Source organism: Solanum tuberosum, unplaced genomic scaffold (genome assembly GCF_000226075.1).
Source record: "Solanum tuberosum cultivar DM 1-3 516 R44 unplaced genomic scaffold, SolTub_3.0 scf00078, whole genome shotgun sequence".
In the NCBI taxonomy this organism is placed as follows: Eukaryota; Viridiplantae; Streptophyta; class Magnoliopsida; order Solanales; family Solanaceae; genus Solanum; species Solanum tuberosum.
The window spans coordinates 1,472,237-1,488,033 of record NW_006239005.1 but is presented as its reverse complement, the minus strand read 5'-3'; the positions used below and the strand labels follow the sequence as shown (position 1 = coordinate 1,488,033).

The following is a 15,797-nucleotide window of genomic DNA, read 5'->3' as shown; positions in this document are numbered from 1 at the left end:
AGACCTAGCTTGATCTCAAAAGTGGTAATTGGGTTTGAATAACTGCAAATCAATGTGATTTGAAATGAGATGAAAATATGATTGTATATGCATCTTCAAACTGACACAAAATATAAAAATGAGAGGGAACAATATCTTTTTAGTCTATTCAACTTCTCTCTCGGTTGACCCATTTTTGCTCTTCTGCCATTTCCCTTTGTAGATTCAACAAAAATCTCAATTTTTAGTAACAGATACAGTAAATTGTGAGATCCAATGGGTACTCAAACAGAAGAAATATCTCTTCTACAAGATGGTGTCATTCATCAGGTTCTAATTTCTCTTTCTTTACTTCATAATTCAATTTTTAATCACTCTGTAAGTGGGCATCACTTTATTTGAAATTTTCGAAGTTGGAGTTAGACTTGTATTTGATCATACTTACTATAGTTTTTTTTTTTTAAATAAAATTCTATTAATGTATATGAAGAAAGTAAGATGAACCTCCTCATTTAAGATTAGTTAGTTAAAACTATATGAATTTGCTAAATCTGAGATTGCTATGAATATTCCTTCATTTTATTTTTATAAATACAATAATGCAATTTCTTATATAGTTCATTTCAGTTACTCTCACATATACATATAGCAAATTATTTGCACTACAACTATACTTGAAAGTTATTCATATACAATAATAAAAGTAGATGCAAATGTGATTACTTGCAAGTTATTTTATGATTAAAAAAACAAGTGGCATTCTTAAAAAATTTCCTATTTGTAGAATGAGGATAGTGGACTGTACACTAGAGATGGTTCGGTTGATATCAACGGTAATCCTGTTTTAAAAAGTGAGACGGGGAACTGGAGAGCTTGCCCCTTTATTCTTGGTATGCCATACTCAAATTGCCCTTTTATTTTCTTCTCTTTTTACCTGTTTTGGTATAATTGATTTGGTTGTGGATCTTGGTCTCAGGTAATGAATGTTGTGAACGTTTGGCGTTCTATGGTATTTCTGTTAATCTTGTTACCTATCTTACCAAGAAGTTACATGAGGGAAATGTCTCAGCTGCTAGAAATGTCACAACTTGGCAAGGCACGTGTTACCTAATGCCCCTTATTGGGGCGGTACTGGCAGATGCATACTGGGGAAGATATCGGACAATTGCTACCTTCTCTATTATCTACTTCGTGGTAAATATCTCAGCTTCATTTTTCACAGAATACTAAACTTATTGCTTGTGAGATGATTATAAAATTTCTTTCTGTGACTTGAATATTCATATTTTGTCATTTTTCCTTTCCTCTTGAGGTTGTGTTCAGCCTCCTAACCCTACTTCTGATGCTTCACTCCTTAAACCCTTCACTGCTACAGCCCCGTGCAACCTATTCCACTCAAACTTGTTGTGTATCAGCACAACGAACCTACTGTGTGATGTGGGATTCAGACAGAGTTTTGATCGACTTCATCAAGGAAAATTCACAATAAGATGTTATTGGTAAATTTCATATAGATGTCCGGAACTCAAAGATTTAAGAAAGATCAATCCAATTCAATATGATCAAGGTTGATTGCACGATAGGGTTCTTAAGAAATCATTTTGTGTTAATAGGACTTTTAGAGGAGTAAGTTAATGTGCTAGCCAAACCGGCAATCTATCTCAAGTTTAAAGATATTTTACCAATGTTAAAGTGGGATCCTTGGTTTGATCCAGATGAAGAACGCCAATTGCAGTTGCATGTATTTCGTTTCAGGCCTACCTCTTGATTTATCTGCTAAAGAGTCAGTATTTTCTCTTGCATCAGCTATTGGAAAACCTTTGACAGTGGACATGGCTACAAATAATCAAACTTGACTTAGTTGTGCTAGGGTGAAGGTTGAGGTTGATTAGCTTGGAGATTTTCCAAAAAAGTGCAGATTGACTGTCGTGACATTGTTATCGGTGAAGTCAGATCAAAATGAATAAAAGTACATTATGATTATTTGCCCAAATATTGAAAACACCACTTCCTTTAAGGTCATAATGGCGAGGATTTTTCGCATGTTACACCCAAAAATTGAATGTGGATTAGAATGTGAAGACCAAACCGGTAGGTTAGTTAGATGATGTACCTTCTATTGATACAACCAATTAAAGTGTTGAAGAGTGGTAAAGTTGTGGGCAATCCTTAAAGGAAGCAGGTTTAGGATAAGGCTGGGAGTAATAAGAAGGTTGATGGGGCAACTGATCAATGGATTGTTGCTCATAAATCTGTTGGTTCAAAAGGTAAGGAGTTATCTGTTTTACCAACAAATAATTCTCTTGCTCCAATAGCTGATATAGAGGAGAAAGAAAACTAAAGTGATGCTAATAACAATGTGCTGACTGTACCAGATGACTCTCCTAAGGAAGGAAGCTAATACTTCTAATTTAACTACAACGCCATTTACTATTTTGGAAAGGGAAGATATTCCATATCAATCTAGGATGGAGGATATGGGGGAGGAGGCATAGGTTGATTTCTTTTAACAACAACAATAATGTAGCCAGTCTCTTAATCACAAGAAACATGATTAGGAGACTTTATTTTTCCTTTTCTTAGCGTAATTATAGAAATAAAATATTTCCTTTTTATTGTAATTGATTGCCTTTCCTTAATTAGTTAGGATTCACTTGTATAAATACCCTTCTCATGGAGTATAAGGACATACTGAAATACAAACAAGGCTTTTCTTCTTCCTCAATTCTACAGGAAGAGATCTAAGTCTGCTAAAGTGGTTATTAAATTGGATATTGCTAAAGGTCACAATAAAGTATCTTGGCTTTTTCCTTCAAAGGTCCTGCATAAAATGGAATCTCGAGAGAGTTTTATTGACATGGTTTGGAGAATATTTTCCTACAACTGGTTTTCGATTTTTCTGAATGGACAATCTTATGGATTCTTTTAATCTTCAATAGGTGTGAAGCAAGGTGATTCCCTATCTCGAGCTCTTTTTATTCTTTCTGCTGAAGTATTTCTAGGAATTTAAATGCCTTACATGATAACTTAGTGTTCTGTGATTTTGCTATGCCAAAATGGACTCCAAAAAATCAATCATTTAGCATATGCGGTTGATACCATAATTTTCTCTTCAATAGATTCTCTTTATTTGATTATAGAGGTATTATTTGAGTATGAAGGTGTCTCGGGCCATAAGTGAAGAGAAGAGTGCAGTTTATATCCATGATAAGGCATCAGAGGAATTGGTGCAAAGAGTATAGGACGAAGAGTTCTCATCTTTACTGGTATCAACAAAAAGAGTTCTCCTTTTACTCATCTTGACTATACCAAAATTTATAGTAGAAGGAAAATTTTAAAATACAATGATATTACTATAGAAGTGATGGATAAGCTTCAATCTTGGAGAGGAAATCTGTTATTCTATGGAGGACAAGCCACATTGATCTCCCATGTTTCACAAGGATATCGGATACACCTACAATCGAGTTGATTCTCCAAAATGTGTAATAAATCAATTACATAAATTATTTGCTCAATCCTTTTGGAGTCACTCGACTGGTAATAGTGGAAGGCAATGGACATCTTGGGGCACTTTATGTTTGCCAACTGGGAAGAAGGTTTGGGTTATATCCTTACATGATGCTAAATTATGGTAGAATTTTTGAACAAAACCTTCTTCGTGGATCTCTTTTATGAGTGATAAAATATTGTAAAAAGCTTCACTCGATTATTGTTCCATGGAAGAAGGTTTCTCATGTATGGCTTAAAATGTTAAGAGGCAAGAGAGTTGACTGAGCATTAAATTCGGTAACAAATTAATATGGGATCCTCTAACTTTTGGTTTGATAATTGGACGAGATTAGGTGTACTTTATTTTATAGCGTCAGATGATTTTCCTATTGATGAAGATGTCATGAATGTGCCGGAGGTCCTGGACGAAGTTTCATGTAATGCTGGAACACCTTCCCATTGTTTATCAGAGGATATTGCTTCCCATATTATTCATGAAATTCAGCCCCCTAAGTTTGTTGATACTCATATTTGGAAAATTTTGCATTTGACGATGATGGTGAGGTATGTTTCAACTTTCAACTCATTTGAAGAGGTTTTTCCCAAAGATAGTAGGATTCTTAATTTGGACAAGTTACAACGCCCTTCCTCCACGTAAGAACCATCAGGAATTGATGAGTGAATGCCAAGGTGCTGACTATTTGTTGAAGTTGTGGGCCAATTTAAGTGAATTCACGTACCTGCAAAACATCAGATGCAACAGGGATGAAATTATGAGGACAATGGAAATGTACAATTTCTTGGTTCAGGAATGTGCAAGACTACTGCGTATCAGTTTTTTATTAATTTACATAAGCATTTCTACTGTTTTTTCATGGTGTATTTGAATCTTAGTAATCAGTTTAAATCCTAAAATGCTTTTGCTCTACTTAATTTTTGCAAGTTCTAACTTTAGATATGCTGTAAAAGGTAGAAGTGACCCTGCCTATTCTATTGGTTTGGAAAAAATTAGTCACTCCGGCACACTGCCTAGTGAGATATTAACATTAAATAGAAGTGATACATATTTAACCTTTTTCATTTCTTTTATAATTGGTGGGTGCAACTGTGATACCAAACATTTGACCTGGGTTCTAGGTGTATGTATTGTTGTTGCAACATATGTTGCGCCGACTCTCCAAAACAGTTGCCGCACCAGTGTCGGATCCTCCAAAAATGCACTACTTTTGGAGGACCCGACACGTTCTCATCGACTTTTTTGGCGAGACCGAGTAACATCGGTTGCAACTTTGAGGAAGGTAGAGCCACTTTCCTGGCAAACGGTTTAAGTGCCAATTTCCTTTTTTTGAAAGATCCAAAGAGATCTACTTGACCTTCTAATAATTTATTTAGAGAAGGGCAGCCCAGTGCACTAAGCTCCCGCTATGTGTGGGGTCTGGGGAAGGGCTGAACCACATGGGTCTATTGTACGCACTCTTCTAATACTGTTATAAATTAGCTATTGATTTCATCATATGGAACTTATAACAACTTTGTGAAGTGTGTGATATTTTCCAAGTTTTAAACAAACTAAAGTTGGGGAAAACATAAGAATGTGATAAGGAAGAAAGAAAGTAGCTATCTGCTCAGTGCCTTTCCTCTTTTGAACTCTTATGGTTAAAGGCCTCATCTTTACTGATATAGCAAGTTAAAGTGAGACAGTAAATACATGTCTTGTCTTGTGAACCGGAACCTTAACTTTGTAGTGCCCTATCTTCCCTTGTAACTGGGATTTTACCTTTGCTCTAGCCTCTAATGCGACAGTGAATTACAGAGAATATTCTGTTCTTGCAGCCTTTCTTTCTCTCATATCTTCTTGCTGGACTTACACTTCTTATTTGATGCTTTTTGTGTTGTTGATTGGTTATATAGGGAATGTGCACATTGACACTATCAGCTTCAGTTCCTGATTTTAAGCCCCCTGAATGTGTGGGTTCTGTGTGCCCTTCAGCAACTCCTGCCCAATATGCCATATTCTTTTCTGGTCTCTATCTGATTGCTCTTGGAACTGGTGGGATTAAGCCATGTGTTTCGGCCTTTGGTGCTGATCAATTTGATGACACAGATCCAAAAGAGAGGGTTAAAAAGGGATCTTTCTTCAATTGGTTCTATTTTTCTATCAACATTGGAGCTTTGATATCAAGCACTTTGATTGTGTGGATTCAAGAAAATGCTGGATGGGGCCTTGGGTTTGGCATCCCTGCAGTTTTCATGAGCATTGCCATTGCAAGTTTCTTTTTCGGTACGCCACTCTACAGATTTCAAAAGCCTGGGGGAAGTCCTCTCACAAGAATGTGCCAGGTTCTGGTTGCAGCATTCCACAAATGGAACTTGTCTGTCCCCCATGATAGTACACTACTTTATGAAACCCCAGACAAAAGCTCTGCTATTGAAGGAAGCCGGAAGCTACTGCACACTGATGAACTGAGGTAATATTATTTTCTTCTTTGCTAAGGAGAACATTTTTATTTAACACTCTCTTCTCCTCTATGTTCTCATAAAGCTCGTACGGAAGTCATGACATTTTTAATCAATATGATGCCAAAAATTCTTACTTTGAAGTCAAGATCACAATATCTTTTATCAAATTATTTCATACTTAGAATTGTAATTTAAGCCATAACTTTCATGAATGATGGAAACTTCACGCTCGCTTTCCCCTTCAAACATACATTCACATTCTAAAACATTTTCATACATCTTTGGAATTATGCTGTTGGGAAAAGGACTCAAAGAATGTATAACTCAAACTTATCTTGGACGTAGTCTTAGCTTTTCAAACAATTGGCGCTTCAAACGGTCACAATATCTACATGAATATAGTTCAAATCTATCAATTCATATCCATTACAACTCAACATAAGCCATCTAGGCTTTAGACTTAGTCTTCAAGTCATCCAAGTCCCTAATAGTTCATGAATGGTGAAATCTTGATTCACCAATTAATCACCTTGATTAGATAGACTATTTGATCTGTTTGGATCATTACAATAACCAATTCATATTCGCAATTAATATTCACCTTTTTTCCCAACCAACACGACAACCTTCATTTATACCCATTCCTATGGTTCATCCGATACTTCAAATCAACCATTGTTGCTACTCAGAATTACCTTCTACATACTTATTTAAGCATCATAAACGAAGTGTGGTGGTGGATTACACTTTTCAAGTCAAACCACCCTAGAAATCCAATATGTGGTAATTCTTGAGAATTTGACGAGTTCTAACGAATCCAATGTGATTTTGATGTTAGTGATTGCATTTAATCAATGAAATCTATCCAAAAACATCATAAGATGATTTCTAGTGTGTGAACTGCCTTAGTGAGTCATCCTTTCAGTACTCCAAAAACTCTTCTCTAATCCTCTATTATTTTCTCCCCGAGCAATCAAATATATATATAGACAGGTAGATGCACGGTATGCTCACGGCGATGGGGACTGAATGCAGTAGTTAATGTCCTTTGCCAATGATAGACTTTACTGCTGAAATAGAAAATAAGGGAACAAATACTGCTGTTTCACACTAGATTCACTGATATTACAACAACTGATATTACAACAAGAAGTCTGAAAACAAAACAATCACACTACTGACATAATAAATTACATCCTAAGACAATAATGAACTTTAGTTATATAATTGTAAAGATCACAACCTTTCTAGACATTCGAGAGGCTAGAAACTCTCCCAGAATTCCCTTTTCTTAATTTTCTGAATGCCTTTGTTTTAACTGCCCTGCCCCTATTTCTACAGAAAAAACCACCCAATACATGTGTAACTGTCTCATGACAGTTACTAAGTTTCTTAATTGCTTATTTTGGCCTCCTGGAATAAGTTTTTATAACTTGAGGCACATCATTACCCTTCCCTATAAGAATCACCTTGTCCTCAAGGTGAAAGTCTGGAAATTGTTGATCGATGATTGCATATTCCTCCCAAGTATTCTCAAATTCTGATAGGTTCTTCCACTTGATTAGCACTTCCAATTTACCATTGATTAGCTTCCTGGTCTGTCTCACTGCCTCAGGCTCAACTTGAAGCTCCAATTCTTGGGTAAGAAATGGAGGTAGGTTTTGAGCAGAAGTAGTTGGAAACAAGCATTTTCTCAACTGTGAAACATGAAACACTGAATGAATGCGTGCTCCAACTGGTAACTCCAACCGATAAGCTACAGGACCAATCTTTTCCAGAATCTTGTAAGGACCATAAAAGCGGGGACTGAGTTTTTCATTGATCTTCTTAGCCAAAGAACGTAGTTTGTAGGGTCGAAGTTTGAGATATACCAGTTCACCAATCTCAAAAGTCAGTTCTCTACGATGTCGATCAGCTTGATTCTTCATTCTTTGTTGTGCTTGTAACAAATGTTCTTTGAGTTCGGTTAAGATCAGATTTCTAGTGCGCACCTGCTCATTTACTTCTTCCACCGCTGAAGTAGTGTCATCCATGTGAAAAATTGATGATGGATCCCTTCCGTATAATGCTTTAAAGGGTGTCATACCTGCAGATCTGTTAAAGGATGTATTAAACCAATACTCAGCCCAAGATAACCAGTGGGACCATTCCTTAGGATTTTCTCCTGCCATACAACGGAGATATGTCTCCAAACTTCTATTCACCACTTCTGTTTGTCCATCAGTTTCTGGATGATAGGAAGAGCTATACCGTAAGGTAGTGCCTGCTAGTTTGAATAGTTCCTTCCAAAATTGGCTTATGAACACACGGTCACGATCAGACACAATAGACTTAGGAAATCCATGCAATTTAACCACTTCCTTAATGAAAACAGCTGCCACATCTTTCGCATTAAAAGGGTGTGAAAGTGGAATAAAATGTGCATACTTAGTAAGACGATCCACTACAACCAAAATAGTATCAAACCTATGGGATTTAGGAAGTCCAGTAATGAAGTCCATACTTACATCCTCCCACACATGATGAGGTATAGGCAAAGGTTGGAGTAACCCCGCAGGACTCAAAGTTTGAGACTTGTTCTTTTGACAGATTTCACACCTAGCAACAAAGTCTTGCACATCCCTCTTCATACCTTCCCAGTATATATTCTCGGACAGCCTTTTATATGTGCGAAGATACCCCGAATGACCTCCAATTGGAGAAGAATGAAACTCTTTCAATAGCCCAGGTATTCGAGATGATCCTTTTGGCAAAACCAAGCGTCCTTTATATAGTAGACATCCATTCTTCAAGCTGTAGTTGTCATCTGATTGTTGTCCTGAAATTGACTTTTGCAAAATAGAAGTCATTTTGGTGTCTCGTTGTACTTCCTGGTCCCATTCCTCCTTGTCTTTATATTGCCAAATTGAAAATGCATATAACTCTGAAGATTCCCCGCGTCTTGACAAAGCATCAGCCACTCTATTTTCAACTCCCGGTTTGTACTTGATCTCAAACTTATAACCCATGAGCTTGGAAACCCATTTCTGTTGATTCTCATCCATAACCCTCTGTCCTAGCAAAAATTTAAGGGCTTTTTGGTCAGTTTTAATGATGAAATGATGGCCTAGCAAATAATGATTCCATCTCTTGACAGCCAACACGATAGCCATTAGCTCTCGTTCATATACCGAACATTGTCTCGCTCTGGAAGAAAGCATTCGACTGAAATAAGAAATAGGTTTACCATTTTGCATCAAAACTGCACCAACACCAAATCCCGAAGCATCAGCTTCAATTACAAAGGGTTGAGAAAAGTTTGGCATCGCTAAAACAGGCACTTGAGTCATAGCCAACTTCAATGCCTCAAAAGCTTGTTGAGCGTGTTCTCCCCATGAAAAGGCATCTTTTTTTAGTAAATCAGTTAAAGGGGCAGCAATCTTACCATAATCTTTGACAAATTTTCTGTAATATCCCGTGAGTCCCAAAAATCCCCGCAAAGACTTTATATCTCTAGGACTTGGCCAAGATATCATACTGTCAATCTTGGAGGGGTCAGCCTGCACTCCTTCAGAGGAGATGATATGACCTAAATATTCAAGTTTAAGCTGACCAAACGTGCATTTCTTCTTGTTGATTACCAATTGATTCTGTTTGAGAATATCCAAAACAGCCTTCAAATGCCCCAGATGTGAAGCATAATCCTTACTGTAAATCAAAATATCATCAAAGAATACTAAAATAAATTTCCGCAAATGATCCCTAAAAATATCATTCATCAGTGATTGAAAAGTTGAGGGTGCATTGGTCAAACCAAATGGCATGACCATAAACTCATAATGTCCCTCATGAGTGCGGAAGGCTGTTTTTGCTTCATCTCCAGCTTGAATGCGAATTTGATGATAACCTGACTTAAGATCCAACTTGGAAAATATGGTGGCTCCTCCTAGCTCATCAAGTAACTCATCAATGCATGGTATTGGAAATTTGTCGGGGATCGTGATATCATTAAGAGCCCGATAATCCACGCAAAATCGCCAACTTCCATCCTTCTTCTTAACCAGTAATACTGGACTAGAATATGGACTAGTACTAGTTTTAATGATTCCAGCGGCCAGCATCTCTTTGACCAAACGCTCGATCTCTGCTTTTTGAGAATGAGGATATCGATATGGACGAATGTTTGGTGGTTGTGCTCCAGATTGAAGAGTAATAGCATGATCCCAAGAACGACGTGGTGGTAGGCCTAAGGCCTGCTCACTTACTTCTGGATAATCATATAATAACTTTTCAATCTCCTTTGATGTTATAGCTGCTTCATCTTCAGTTATTGTTACCTGATTCAACTCGACCAGAAATCCTTGGTTTCCTTTTTTTAACAAATTGGTCATGGCTTTGAGTGACACTACTGTTCGAACCATGGCTGGATCCCCTCGAAGCGACACCAATCTTCCTGCATTTTTGAATCTCATGGTAAGAAGTTTCCAATTCTGCATCTTTGAATTTCATGGTAAGAAGTTTCCAATTCACCCTCATCTCTCCTAATGTGGCCAACCATTCCATCCCTAATACCACATCAGTTCCCCTCAATTCAAATAGAAAATATTGTTGGTTGATTTGGACTCCTTGCACGTCTATCCTTACCTCTTTGCATACTTCACTCCCACTTACCTGCTGACCATTACCAATTGTTACTTCAAATCCTTTGGTCTTCTTAATAGGTAATTGCAGATGATGAGCGAGGGTGGATGATATAAAATTATGGGTAGCTCCACTATCGACCAAAATTATCACGTCTTGCCCATGAATCTGCCCCACAAGTTTCATTGTTCTACCTCCTGTAAGGCCCACAACTGAATTCATATTCAACACCATCATAGTACCTTTCATTTCTCCTTCAGCTACATCTTCTCCGGTAGACTCAAAGAATTCCTCTATTTCATCTTCATCTTTGTTGGGTGCCTCTGAAATAATCAATAGGTTAAGCTGCCTATTTTTACAACGATGATTAGGGCCAAATTTTTCATCACATCTGAAACATAACCCTAGCTCTCTTTTTCGGGCAAATTCTGAATCAGACAACCTTTTGAATTGTCCTTCAGACTTTGCTGCTGCAGTCCCGTTGAAGCTAGTCGACTTTGTGGCAGTATGCACTGGTGAATCAGTGTTACGACTTGCTACTCCGGCTCTTGAGTCACGAGATTCAAGAATGTTTGCAACTCGATGATAATTGGGTCTAAACCCAACTGGTATTGCTTGCACTTCCTCTGCCAGATTCAAATTTAAAACCTTGTACTTGCTGCAAAACAGAATTTCGATCCTCCACCTTTTGAGCCATCTCCATTATCTCCCTCAATGTTTGAGCCTGTAACAACATTACTTCTGCCCGAATTTCCTCTTTCAGCCCATTTAAAAACACTCCAGATAACATTCCATCAGATGCCTCCTTCATAGATGCCGACACCTTTTCAAATTCTTCACGAAACACGGTAACTGTGCTAACCTGCTTCAACCCCATTAAGACAGCATATTGGTTGATTTTTTGAGAATGATGAAATCGGTTCAACAACTCTCTTTTGAAGTCTTCCCAGGTTAACATTTGTTGCCGAGATTCCATCCAATAATACCAATTTAAGGCTTTTCCTTCCAAACAAACACCTGCTGCCTGTAATCTTTCCGCTTCAGAAATTTCATTCACGGCAAAATATCGCTCCACTCTGAAAATCCATCCCAAAGGATCCTCTCCTTCAAAAACTGGTAGTTGTAGTTTCCGAAACTTCTTCCCATCTTTTTCTCCAGCCCAGTTGACATTGCTTCCCTCTTCTTGGTTTCCGATAGATCTGGTTTGAGAAGGGGATGCTTCTGCCATCATAGTTCTCCCTTGTGCTTCAATTCTTGCAAGAGTCTCTGTCATTTCTTGAAACCATCCTTCCAGTTTTCTGACATCTTCTCTTACCCCTGTCAAATTTGTCTCCACTTGTTCGACTCGTCCTTCCATTCTACTCACCATCCCTGAACGTTACTGCTCTGATACCAATTTGATAGACTTTACTGCTGAAATAGAAAATAAGGGAACAAATACTGCTGTTTCACACTAGATTCACTGATATTACAACAACTGATATTACAACAAGAAGTCTGAAAACAAAACAATCACACTACTGACATAATAAATTACATCCTAAGACAATAATGAACTTTAGTTATATAATTGTAAAGATCACAACCTTTCTAGACATTCGAGAGGCTAGAAACTCTCCCAGAATTCCCTTTTCTTAATTTTCTGAATGCCTTTGTTTTAACTGCCCTGCCCCTATTTCTACAGAAAAAACCACCCAATACATGTGTAACTGTCTCATGACAGTTACTAAGTTTCTTAATTGCTTATTTTGGCCTCCTGGAATAAGTTTTTATAACTTGAGGCACATCAGCCAACCTTAACTAGGACACCTTTTCTCGCGATGCACCAGAAGTGCACAATCCCTGGATGCTTTACGTATTTTGGTTGCTGGTTAAGAAGGTATTATTCATGTATTAAAACTAGCACAATTAATCCATTCAGACCAATGACTATATATATGAAGCATGAACTTCTTGAGAAACCAGATAAAGGAACTGGTTCTCTAGAAAATGAAGATGATGTACAGAGCAAGAAGAGAATCAGTATTGAGTTAGGACCTCAGGAAAGAGAAGCAATCATGATCAATAGCCTAATTGAGGGAAAATTCAGTAGAAGAAGAACAGTACACATGTGATGAAGAGGCTAAGATCACATAAGAGACAACTGAAGAGGCTTAATTGAGAAAATTACTTAAGGTGAGATCAAGAATTCTCTTGATTCCCAGTATTTGTCCATGTTCTAGTTTTAGTAATGGTGGAGGAATCTAAGGCAAGTGTCTATCCCAACTTTATACCTAACCGGTACACACTCATGGATAGCACAAGAAGGCTAGGTGAGTTCTGATAAGTTAGGAGCAGAAAACTGATGATAAAAAAGGTAAGGGGGGAATTTAAAGATGCCATAACTTCCCTTGACAAGGTTCTTGAGAACTTATTTAGAATAGCTGCCTTCTTAGCAAAAGAACTTATTTTCTAGTCACCCTTCTAATACCAAAGCCATACTAAATCTTTTCATAGCAGTGTTGTAAGCTAGTTCAAGTTTCTATTTGGTGTAGTCCCTATGGATTAAAAAGATGCATCAAAATATCTTTTCTTTAGGCTTTGATAAAATCTTGCGTGGGAAATTAATATTGCTATGTTCTCATGAGGGTTCTACTAAGCAATGTTGTTTTCTTATGATGCCAAAAGGGTGAAATTTAGAGATGTTCCATTCTCATATGTGCAATGTATTCATGTGTTATAGGCTGAATTGTAAAGAAACACGTTTTTACTTAAAAAGGAACCTGGTTCTATGCAGAACCACTGGATATATTTAATGTCCTGAGGAAAGAGTAAGAAGAAGGTTCATGAAGAAGAAAGCTGCAACTGTACTATATATCACTGTAAAGAGTTTTGTAACAGTTAGCTATAGAAGAAAGAACCTGGTCCTTACACTGATACTGAAGAGATGTTATCTTTAAAAAAAACATATGGATTTGATCGTGTTCTTAAACCTATCCATCTATAGGGTTGCAATGAGTGGAAGGAGAGTCCCTACAACTGATTAAGTGAGCCTACAAACCTTATTTAGTCAAGCAAGGCTAGCCATCTAGTGGGCTACAATAAAAGGAAGGTAAAACAAGTAATGTTACCGTCTAATTATTGATTCAGAAGCTTTAGAAAATATTTAATTTGAACAATGTTTTAGTCATTAATATGATTTTTGAAGGACCTATAGATTATTTTTGTTGGTGTTGTATGTTCTAAAGTTCATTTTATAAAATATGTGAACAGAAATTAGTTCTCTGAAAAATGCTTTAAAGAATCACCAATTATGTTTTCCACAATCATCAATCCAACTTACGTTGAACTTGCTGCAACTTATTGGAATTATACTTATTCTTCAGGTGCCTTGACAAAGCTGCTGTAGTTTCAGACACTGAATGCAAAACTGGAGACTATTCCAATGCTTGGAGGCTCTGTACTGTTACGCAAGTTGAGGAACTGAAAATTTTGATCCGCATGTTCCCGATATGGGCAACTGGAATAGTCTTTTCTGCTGTTTATGCACAAATGGCTACATTGTTTGTGGAGCAAGGGACAGTGATGGACACTGCCATTGGTACCTTCAGAATTCCTCCCGCATCTCTTTCACTTTTCGATGCCGTAAGTGTTATTATATGGGTCCCAATCTATGATAGGATCCTTGTTCCAATTGCAAGGAGTTTTACGGGAAAGGAAAGGGGATTTTCCAAGTTACAGAGAATAGGAATCGGACTTCTCCTTTCTGTGTTCTGCATGTCAGCTGCTGCTATCGTTGAGTTCAAGCGTCTACAACTCGCAAGAGACCTTGGTTTGGTGGATGAAGCAGTTGCAGTACCTCTCAGTATCTTTTGGCAGATTCCTCAGTATTTTATACTGGGAGCAGCTGAGATATTTACTTTCATTGGGCACCTTGAGTTCTTTTATGATCAATCACCCGATGCAATGCGTAGCTTGTGCAGTGCACTGTCACTGTTGACCACTGCTATGGGTAATTACTTGAGCTCTTTCATACTGACAGTAGTAACATCCATTACAACTATAGGTGGCAAACCTGGATGGATTCCAAACAACTTGAACAGTGGGCATCTTGATTATTTCTTCTGGCTCTTGGCTGCACTTAGCTTCTGCAACTTTGTAATCTATGTTTTTTGTGCCAAAATGTATAAGTCCAAGAAGCCATCCTAAGTCCAAGTTTGTTTATACGCTAAGTTGGCGTTTGACCATGAAAATTAAATATTATTCACTTCATTTGAAAATTTTGAAGTTGGAGTTGTTTCGTCATACTATTTGCAAAGAATATTTAGAATTTGAATTTATTTTTCTAAATATAGTTGATATCCCCATTTTCTTAAAAGGAAAAATGGCGTAAAATACATTATAACTTTACCCAAAATCATTGTTACACTCCAATACTATTTTGAAGTGGAATTACTGTCTCCCCAAGTGTTATGATGGCAAAAAGATTGTATTGCACTTTCTTTAAGAAAATTTTATTTAAAAGCAAATTTTATAAATACTAGTTGTGAGACACGTGCATTGCACGTGAATATCAAATCATGTAATGCACTATTTTAAAAAATAATGTCAATTTATTAAATCAAATTTTAAGTAAACAATTATAAATGGAATAAAAAAAATATAAGTTCCTATGAACAGTTGATATGAACTTTCTTATGATTACAGATTACTATTAAAATTGTCAAATCAATATCCGAAAAAACCTATAATTATTTATAATATAAAACTAGATATAGATAAGGTAATGTGACACTTTATATGGGCTTCCAATTAGATTTATCTTTTTCCTTTTCTTTTTTTTATACTTTTTTCTCATTTTCAAATTAATTGTGATATGTAAAAATAAAAATGTCACTATTAAAATATCCTAGTTACACCTCTTAAATATAATTTCTCCTCCCTATAGTGCATTACTTAGTTATTATTGTATTGTTGGAGTTTCTGCTTTCAATATAATATAAAGGGAAAAAAAGACAAATATACCCCCGAACTATTGTAAATGGTATGCAAATACCTTCCGTCATACTTTTGGGACATTGGCGCCCCTGCCGTCCAAAAACTAGAGCATATATGCCCTTCAATCTAACGAAAGACTAAATAGGGACACGTGACACAATCTTATTGGTCGATCCAATATTTAATAAATGTCGAGTCGGTGGATAAGATTATGATACGTTTATGTCCGTTAGTATAAATGGTATATATGCTCTAGGTTTTGGACAGTA

At 36.9% G+C, this 15,797-nt stretch overlaps 1 protein-coding gene across 1 annotated transcript; it reads left to right on the top strand.

Moving 5' to 3' along the window:
* Positions 1–14,825, top strand: LOC102591996 (protein NRT1/ PTR FAMILY 8.3-like). The gene is made up of 5 exons (XM_006346566.2): positions 1–309; positions 764–869; positions 956–1,173; positions 5,383–5,939; positions 13,917–14,825. Exons 1-5 carry the CDS (start codon positions 256–258, stop codon positions 14,737–14,739), a joined length of 1,758 nt encoding a protein of 585 aa, XP_006346628.1. The 5' UTR covers positions 1–255; the 3' UTR covers positions 14,740–14,825.
* The last annotated feature ends 972 nt before the right edge of the window (positions 14,826–15,797 follow it).

Coding starts and splice junctions, on each gene's coding strand:
- LOC102591996 (XM_006346566.2), top strand. CDS start 256: ATGGGTACTCAAACAGAAGAAATATCTCTTCTACAAGATGGTGTCATT. Junction 870..955: donor AGCTTGCCCCTTTATTCTTG/GTATGCCATACT, acceptor TCTTGGTCTCAG/GTAATGAATGTTGTGAACGT. Junction 1,174..5,382: donor TCTCTATTATCTACTTCGTG/GTAAATATCTCA, acceptor TTGGTTATATAG/GGAATGTGCACATTGACACT.